The sequence below is a fragment of the Benincasa hispida genome, chromosome 3 (assembly GCF_009727055.1).
Source record: "Benincasa hispida cultivar B227 chromosome 3, ASM972705v1, whole genome shotgun sequence".
Classification (NCBI taxonomy): domain Eukaryota; kingdom Viridiplantae; phylum Streptophyta; class Magnoliopsida; order Cucurbitales; family Cucurbitaceae; genus Benincasa; species Benincasa hispida.
Window position 1 is genome coordinate 5,659,619 of NC_052351.1, and position 9,869 is coordinate 5,669,487.

Genomic DNA, 9,869 nt, shown 5'->3' on the forward strand with positions numbered 1-9,869 from the left:
CTCATGCTAGCTATTTTACAAAGTAGTTTTTTCAAGCAAACTATGAGTTTATGTTTTCAAACGCATGCCATGTATGAAATTATGTTGTAAAACTATTTTTGTGTGTTCAGATACACAAAGCATGCGTTAGTACCTTTATAAAGACATGTTTCCATGTGTTTAGCTTTACATGCTTTAAAGAGTAAGTCATAGTATGACTAGTGTTACTTTAAGCTCGATACTGAAGGATATTGAGAAGGTATCCGAACAGCTCGATACTGAAGGACATCGAGAAGGTACCTGAGCAATAGTACCTAAGGTATGACGGTACTTAGTTATAACCACGTGCACATAGGTAGTTTGACATCGAGGGATTGAGCAAAAGGGTTCTCTCTTGACTAAGGAATTGATGTTGGGACTTAACCATAACAGGGTTACTCTCAACTGAGAATCAGTTTAATGTTTTACGATGAAAACAATTTTACATGTTTAATGCTTGGAAAATGTTTACATTTCAGTACAAGGTTACTGTAAAGTTTATATTTCAGTACAAGGTTACTGTAAAGATTTATGTTTCAGTATGATCTCTTTATTGAGACTTATGCATGAGAATCAGTTTTCTTTCTTAAGTCACTCAATGGTCTAGTAAGCTCACTCCATTTTTCAAATGTTTTCTTTTCCCAGGTAGCGGTCAAATCCTCCGAAGATAGCTCTACATCTGCTCTGCCACTCAAAGGCAGAAGTTCTAGTAACTCGTCTGCTAGGTGGTTACTGTAAATATTTGTACACATGTTGTAGTTGTTTCATGTAGGGACTAAGTTTGGGAGTTGGGACTTATAGACTTGTATTGTAATCTCTGTAAATGTTTTATGTTTAATGGTTTTATTTGGCCTTAGTGGCAGCCGCTGTGTTTGAGATTGCATGTTGTTATCAAATTATTTAAAAAGAGTTAGTATGCAGTAAGTGTCATAAAAGGGTTAATAATTATTGCAGTCATGTCCTTTCCTAGGCTAAGAGAGTAGTCTGAGAAGGGGTGTGACAGTACATGACTTAATAAAAATACTAATAGTCATTATCAGTCTAACGTAGTTCAAAACAATCCTCAAAATACATCCATCATTCAGATACCACAATATTCACATACAATCATAATTTATGTGGCATAAAACATAGGCCTCCGTAACCCTCTCAACAATCCAACATAGTAAGTCATAACAGTTCAACCCAACATACAGAATCATGCTTTCAATACAATCACATACTTAATAACAACTCGAGTTTAAGGGCGAACCGGTAGTGAAGTGCTTACCTCAAGTTTAGATACACAATTCAATTCAAGCACACTAACCACCAAGTTCCACACACTTTGAATTGAATCATAAAGCACAAATCATAAATTATTTTTAACACTTAGCTTCAAATTCTAGATCACAAATTTATTCAACAAAAATTTAAACCACTTACCCAACACATGGCTTCTTCCAAACCCACTCCAACACTTCAATTGAGCAGCCTAATCTAAACATACACCAATATCAAGGATTTAATATCAAATTACAACAACATAACACAGTCCACAACAACTACAAAAATATATTTTCTCACTTTAATCTCAATAATTAAGATTTCAACAATTAATTCCATTTTTTTCACCAAAATTAATTTAAATTGATTTATCCCTCCAAAATAAATAGATTACAAATCTCTAAAATGTGAAATCTAAATCTAAATAAATCAAGATAAAGTTTACAAAAATGGAAAAATTCCATAATATAAAAGAGTTTATAAAAAAGAAAAGAAAAGAAAAGAAATTATTCCTTAACTAAATTAAAAAAAAAAAAAAAAAGAGTAAGAAAATGAATAGGATAAAAACTCGTGGCACAATACAGTTAGGCCACGTAGCTGGCGGTCACATCAGCCCAGAACAGTTTTACGGGAAATTTTTTACCACTACAACTTCTTGCTACATTTCAGTTGTAGGGTGCCGCTAACTCAGATCATTGTCCGCCATTGAACTTCTCTTTCTTTCTTCCCTCTGCCCAATGTTGTCTCTCTTCTGCAATTTCTACCTGTAAAATAAAATGCTGCGGAACCTTCAGACACGTCGTCGCGGTTCCTGTGGCGCCTACTTTTGCGCCTTCGCCGCCGCTTTGCTGCTTCTATTTTCAGTCTCCCTCCTCTACACTCGCCTTTCTCGCTCTCAGTCACACACGTACTCTCCTCACATGTATCCAAAATCCCTAGGCAACATTCTGGTCTCTGATTCAGATGACGACAGCGACATTGTTTTGGGCACTACTACCACCGACGAGGACAAGATCGATGAGCTCGATTTTGTGGATGAGGACCTCCAATCTAGGGCATCTGGCGACGAGGATTTGGGAGAGGATGAAGATCAATCTGATCAGGTCAGGGTTTCTGGATTTTATTTTGACCATGTTAGTGGGGCTATTAGGAAGATTTTTGATAACAAACGTTCGATCGAAGATTGGTCTGATGACACTTCTGGTTTTCCTATCGGATTAGGTGAAGAAGATCGCAGTAAAGCTGCGTTTGGCTCTGATGATGTGCCGGTTGATGAAGAGGTGAGGAGGAAAGCAAGTGAAATGACTGGGATCGAGGACGCGCTTTTGTTAAAGGTGGGTGGAAGTGTTTCGCCCTTAAGAGATGGGTGGGGAGATTGGTTCGATAAGAAGGGCGATTTTTTGCGGAGGGATAGGATGTTTAAGTCCAACTGGGAAGTCCTGAATCCGCTGAACAATCCCATTTTGCAAGATCCGGATGGTCTTGGTGTGGCCGCGCTAACAAGAGGTGATCGAATCGTTCAGAAATGGTGGATGAACGAGTTTAAAAGAGTCCCGTTTCTTGTTAACAAGCCGTTAGGCGTTACACGGAAGGTCTTTAATACGGAAGTAGAAAATGGCAGTGTGGACGCAAGTATCAAGAAGAGCGGGAGCCTAAGTAGTCAGACTGATGTAAACGTAATGGACACTGGTAAGGAAACTTTAAACGTGATCGGAACTTCAGATGAACACGCCGGAAATAACCTTTCGAGGAAAAAAGTTATCAATAGGAGTACTAAGAACGAGAAGAGTCGGGATAGAAGCGCAGAAAACGCTGATGTAGTAGATAAAGTAGTTTTTACGAAGGATGCAGGATCTAAACTGAGGGTCGTGCCTCAAATTTTTACTAGTATATATGCAGACGGCAAGCGATGGGGTTATTATCCTGGTCTATATCCGCATCTGTCATTTTCTCATTTTATGGATGCATTCTTCAAGAAAAATAAATGCGATATGAGAGTTTTTATGGTTTGGAACTCACCTCCTTGGATGTTCGGTGTTCGGCATCAACGTGGGCTAGAGAGCGTGTTCTCGCATCATCAAAATGCATGCGTTGTTATTTTCTCGGAGACAATTGAGCTTGATTTCTTCAAAGATAACTTTGTGAAAAATGGGTACTTATCCTATGAAATTCTTTCAAATTCACTCACATTTTATTTTTGTGATTAACTGCAATATTTGTTCAACAGTTACAAAGTTGCGGTTGCTATGCCAAATCTTGATGAATTACTGAAGGATACACCAACCCATAAATTTGCTTCTATCTGGTTTGAATGGAAAAAGACAAAGTTCTATTCTACTCATTACAGTGAGCTTGTTCGTTTGGCTGCTTTATACAAGTAAGCCTTCTCTATCTAACCCTAATTTCCATTTTTTCTATTGAGATATTTATGAATACAACCTTTCTTGGTATAACGTGGTTTGTGCTTCGTCCGTTAATTTAAGTCAGCAGTCCTGTTTCTTGCCAAATGACACTGGTCAAGAAAAACCTCAGGCATGTCCTTATTCCAAATATTATTAAACGATATTTCATTTTGAAGGGTCAAGAGTCAATTACTTAATATCATATAGTATTTATCATTTCTGAAAGGCTAAATATATGATTTGGTACGACTGAATTGAAACTTTTCAAACATGGGGATTAAATAGAAAAGAATATCTGAACACTAGGAACCTTTTTAGAAAAAGTCAGAAGGTCCTAAATACTTTGTTAGGCAAGGAGATGCTCCATCCACATTCTGTTTATCGGTTTCTTTATGTCAAGCCTTCTGTTGATGTTATCAGGTCATAATCATTGGTGCTCTTCTACTTGTAACCCCTAACAAGAAAAGGCAAACTCACAAATCATCGTCCAATCTCCTAATGTGAGAATCTACATGTTTATGAGGGTTGTGTGTGTGCATGTTTTTGTGCATTGAAGAGAATGCAGTACCTGGGCTTAATTGCCTGTGAGGTTGGATTATATGGTTTGGAAGACAATTTCTCCGGGAAAGAGGGCCAAGAACTACCTGAGTAAATTTTAGTGAATTTTGGCAATCATCTTTGTTATGGCAAAGGCTTGTCTGAATTTTGTCCAGACTTTTGATAGCGTATTTAATTTTTTTGATTGAGCATTTACGTTACAAATTTGTTCTGTTTTCCAGGTATGGTGGAATCTATCTTGATTCTGACATTGTAGTCTTGAAACCTCTATCTTCGCTTCACAATTCTGTTGGGATGGAGAATCAGCTTGCTGGAAGTTCTTTGAATGGGGCAGTAATGGCATTTAGAAGGCATAGGTATGTGGCAGTTTAAAAGGCATCGGTTCTCAGGCAATTCATATTCTGCTTAGGAATCATCTATGTTATTATAACAGATGAAATTTTCTTCTCTGAAACCATAGTGGTTGATAACATCTTTGACTAGTCTAACTTGAATTTACATGTTTTTGTTTGGGGAAAAAACATTTTTATGATATAGAAAAAAAGGGGGGGAAAATGACTACATAAACCTAACCACTTCCCAATAAAACTACCAATAGCATACTTACAAAAATGTCTAGAGACTAACACCCACAAGAAGACATTAAACCTCTTCACCTCTTTTAATTCTATTGTTTCTCTTGCCTGCCTGCCTTAACACTTTGCCCTCCTCCCTAAAGGGAGGATGCAAAAGCACCTCCTCCAACATACAAAAAGAAAAGATTGAGGGATCAAATGTTTGGCACGAGAGAAAATTGAAATAGATTTGACTTGGAAAATTAATGTCTTAGCTTTAGAACTATCGAAGGTTAAGAGAATACTCCCATCATGTATATGAACAGAGGTTCTGAAATATAACATACCTTAAACGTTTCCACTTTTGATGCACCCCGTTGTATAGAAATTCATGTCATATATGCTTATGAGAGCTATTAATGGTTAAAGGTTTACTCCCACTATCTATATATGTACACGAAGGTCCTGAAATACGTTTTCAAAATTGTTTTCTGCTCTGCTCAAATCTTCAAGGAAAAGCAATCATCCCTGAACATGTGATGCGATGGGATACCATTTCTTTGCTGGAACTCTAAACAGTTCCACAAAGTAACTTCTTAGCAATCTAAGGTAGTTGCCCAAACATGCCTCAGTGCGTTGATAGTCCCCAAGGAGAGATTAGAGGTGATTTAGAACAGGGGAGAGAAGTTATAAATGCATTCTTTGACACCTCGTGTAGCAAACCTACTTGGGCTACAAGAATGCATAGTCTTTTTTTTCCTTCTTTAATCTGAAGATATATCTTCGTAGTCATTAGACCAAGTCGACAAGAAAACAATATTTAAGCAACATTAATGATAATGATTAATATATTGACTAGTGTTGTTGTATATAATTGTTGTCATGTTATTTGTACAGTTTTTTTCATTTAAAAGGTAGATTGTTCTGTATTTACTTCTAGCAACTATGTTATAGAAGTATTTGATAGGTTCCTTTTTTAGAAAGAAAATGTATTTGATAGGTTGAGGGAACTGTCAATTGTTTCTCCACGTTGTCAAACACTTCATTGAGCAGCACACAGTGCCCACATTTGTCTTACGTATATGATTAGCTTGGATTTTCTTTTGAGCTATACATTTGTTTCTTCTCTGCAGCCCCTTCATAATGGAGTGTCTGAAAGAATACTATTCGACTTATGATGATAGAGGTTTTAGATGGAATGGGGCTGAGCTCTTGACAAGAGTTGCAAAGAGGTTTTCCAGCGAAGTGCCTTCAGAACAGTTTGAGTTGAATGTGCAGCCGTCTTTTGTATTTTTTCCCATTGCTTCACAGAATATCACTAGGTAATTTCCAATTAAATTTGCTTATCTTATGCCTTATATATGAATATATATATTATTAACATCCTGAATCTGAGTCTCTAACATTATACACACACACATATAAAGCCACATTTTAGTTAAAAGATAAAGTATGTGAAAACTTCCAAGGAATTACCAAAACAGTGGTCGGATTGATATGCACTGTTTAGCAAACAGTAAGCCGGAATTGGCTGATCACCCTACAAAAGTTTCAGCCAATTTGAGAGGGTTGAGTTTCTCTACCAAACAATATGCCTTTTCCAAAATAACCGCCTTACATCCCCCTCTGCTTCTTAATAAGGTTCTCTAACAAACTGCTTACCCCTATCCTTTCCACCCCTTACGTACCTATTTCCAATAGAAAACTCAAGAACATCTCCAGTAGAGTAGAGCTTTCTTTGTCATGAAATATTATAGTGTATCTCATCCCAAATCTTCCACAATACAACCCGGAATCAAGCTAGAGAGTTGTGGTTTCGTAGCCTTGAAAGGATGATTAATGAACAGCATTCTGATCCAATCATGAGAAAGATTCTCGAAGAAAACCATCCTCTACTACAGAGTTCATATCTCTTTTGGTTCTATATATATGTGGGTAGCCTTTAAAGAACTTTAGTTAAATTAAAGCTTCCCTGTCACTGATCTATGGACAAAGACTCGTCTCCGCTTAATCAATCAATGATCTTTTGTATAATGAATCATTCCTTTTTACAAAATGAAAAAGATTGATCCTATGTATATTTACTATACTACATTTACACTCCGTATTGGAGCTTGTATTTCTTGAGCATTAGTCTTTTTCATTTTTTTGAATAAAGTTTCGTTTCTTGTTATAAAAGAAGATCAAAAGAATGAAATTAGGTTCAAATAAGTAAATCTGTCAGGGTTAAAGAAGGGTAGGGGAACACAAGATTTTGAGTCTTGTGTATGTATTTCACCCATCACCACCAAGCCAAGACATTTTAATTATATCCCTGGTAGATGAATCTATTCTAATTTCAGCAAATTCTTAGAGTTTTAGGGTGGGATGGACATGGTAATGCTTTCTACATCTCGGGGTATAATGATAAATTGAGAAGTTGATTGGTGTTCTTTATGATCTCCATCTCGTATGCATCTCACCATGGAAACGTGAGGAAAAGAAACTAAAATGCTTATAATGGTGTATGTGATTTGCTGATTTGTGAGTTTAAGAGATTGGATGTCTCGAGAATGGCCTTTAAAAACTAGCTGAGTTTGCCTGGCGTCTTTAGAACGAGATGGATCTTTTGGGACATCAATCACTCCCTTTTCTTCGCTTCATCCCACAGCATCGATAGTCCACTGATGCATTGAATAATTCCAGCTCCGCCCCACCCAACATTCTTGGAAATCTACATCATCTTTCCTGTCTATCTACCTTCCGTGTTTTTTTTATTCTTGCAAGGACAAAATTTCTGCGAGAAGTGTTTAGGAGATTTACTCGTTCCCTAGGTCTCCACTGTTCATCTAATTATTTTCTTGAAAATCTGACAGCTCTTCTGCCATGATTCGACAATTTGTTGTTAGTTGTGGAGATCATGTTCTTTAACTCCTCAACCGCCGTTACTTTCTTGGGGACTGTTTGGAATCAAATGGTGTACAAGTGCTTAAAACATATATACATACATACATACCTAGAGTGTATATATATATATATATTCACTTGGAAACACTTTTTAAGCACACTTTAAAGTTATATTTCAAGTAGGCACACTTGAGCCGTTTCTCCCTACATGTTTTGAAATTTGATTACTTGAACCGTCTGTTGTGGAACTTAGCTTATTCCAGTTTGTATTAGTAACTTTTATTTCTTGTGGAATCAACTATATTGGAAATAGATACTTTGCGGCACCAGCAAGTGCAACCGAAAAAGCTCAACAGGAGGGTTTGCTGAAGAAAATCTTGAAAGAGTCGGTGACATTTCATTTCTGGAACAGCGTGACATATTCCCTCATTCCCGAGTCCGAGAGCCTCGTGAGCAGACTCCTCGAACATACTTGTATCAGATGTTTCGATGTATTGTGAATTTCTCTATCTAGACACCTAATATTTCCCGGAAGTGATCAAAGTAAGAGCATAGTTGATCGAGTTTTTGTAACTTAATAGTGTGGTTGGGCTTGGCATAGCAATTCTATTTCTTTGATCCTCGTGCTTTTAGATACATCCATATTAGGTGGATCCGTGTTTTCAGCCCTCTTTTATTTTTTTTATTTTTTTTATTTTTTTTTATTTGCAACTCTGTTTTGTATACGTGTACACATTTAACCATCTTTTGCTCTGTGCTCTTATTTCCATTATATATATATATATATATTAAGCAACGTGTGAGGAGTTCTTCCGACCTAGCTTACACCAATAGCCATTTTCTAAAAATAATTGTACTTTTGCAAAGGTAAATTAATAATTATTATTGACTTGTAATCCAGAAAAGGTTCCATCAAGGTTGAAAGGGTGAATTTTGTTTTGAAATTGATGAGCGGAAGAATGAATATCGAGAAATAATAATAATGATAATAATAATAAATAAATCTAATAAAAGAAAATTAAAAAATCAAAGTGAAAATTATGAAATTATGAATAGTGGAATACATCACTATTTTCCTCTTAAAATCATTCTTGTATTCAAATTCATCAAATGTCACTATTTATAGTAATTTGGCAAGTAGGTGGCGGACTTATTTGGACACTAATAATGTGTAAATATAAGACACATGGATAAAATGCATTAAGCCATATGGAGTAATGAGGGATAAAACATTTGTTCTTTTTAGGACATGAGCAATGGATAGGCCATTTGTTATTTTTAGGACACTAAGCTTGGGTATTGATGAACATCTATTTTTATTATAATATTTATAATACTTCTCTTGGATGTCTATTATAAATATGAAATATGCTTAAAACCTTATTAGAAAAAAAACTCAATGGACAAAAACCTAGTGAAGGGAAAAAAATTACATATTTCATATATTTATACTCCTAAATCGGTTTGCTCCCCTCTTAGAAACATCATTTGAGATTTTTGAATCGTCGCATTCCAATCTTGTGCACCAATTTTTCAAAGGTTGCAGTTGGTAAAGTCTGCCAGGTTATCATTTGAACAAATTTGTTGTACAGTGATGTCGTCATTTTCTTTAATATCATGAATGTAGAAAAGCTTTGGTAAAATATACTCTGTTCTATCTCCTTTAATATATCTTCCTTTGATTTGGGTTATGCATGCTGTGTTGTTTTCGTATAATATCTTTGGAAGATTTTTATTAGAAGACAAACTTTATGTTCTACGAATGTGTTGGGTCATTGATCTTAGCCATACACATTCTTGAATTGTCTCGTGAATTATAAGAATTTCAGCATGATTTGAGAAAGTAGTCGTAATGGTCTGTTTCACTGATCGTCATGATATAGCAATTCTTCCACATGTGAACAGATAACTGTTAGTTTTAACAAATATGAAGCGGAAGAAAATAGAATGATTAAGCACTCTAATTCATCAATTTTAGCTTTAAATTAAACATATTCATCAAATAATAAAAGGGTTTCACGAATACATGTGTAAATCTTCTTCAAGCTCAAAAATCAGCTACAATCTCCTTCTTTTATGGTCGTAAACCACCACTAGGACTTCTCTACTATCCTCTAGGAACCTTAGATTGAGTTGTGTGACTCAAAACAAGCTGGAATTGATGAAATTAAGAAGTAGAAGGTGA

General features: G+C 35.8%; 1 protein-coding gene across 1 annotated transcript; it reads left to right on the top strand.

Moving 5' to 3' along the window:
- Window positions 1-1,933: 1,933 nt before the first annotated feature.
- Window positions 1,934-8,480, top strand: LOC120073336 (uncharacterized protein At4g19900). The gene is made up of 5 exons (XM_039026119.1): window positions 1,934-3,436; window positions 3,512-3,661; window positions 4,466-4,600; window positions 5,932-6,120; window positions 7,998-8,480. The coding sequence occupies exons 1-5, from the start codon at window positions 2,061-2,063 to the stop codon at window positions 8,182-8,184; spliced, it is 2,037 nt and encodes a 678-aa protein (XP_038882047.1). The 5' UTR covers window positions 1,934-2,060; the 3' UTR covers window positions 8,185-8,480.
- Window positions 8,481-9,869: the final 1,389 nt, after the last annotated feature.

Coding starts and splice junctions, on each gene's coding strand:
- LOC120073336 (XM_039026119.1), top strand. CDS start 2,061: ATGCTGCGGAACCTTCAGACACGTCGTCGCGGTTCCTGTGGCGCCTAC. Junction 4,601..5,931: donor ATGGCATTTAGAAGGCATAG/GTATGTGGCAGT, acceptor TCTTCTCTGCAG/CCCCTTCATAATGGAGTGTC. Junction 6,121..7,997: donor GCTTCACAGAATATCACTAG/GTAATTTCCAAT, acceptor TATTGGAAATAG/ATACTTTGCGGCACCAGCAA.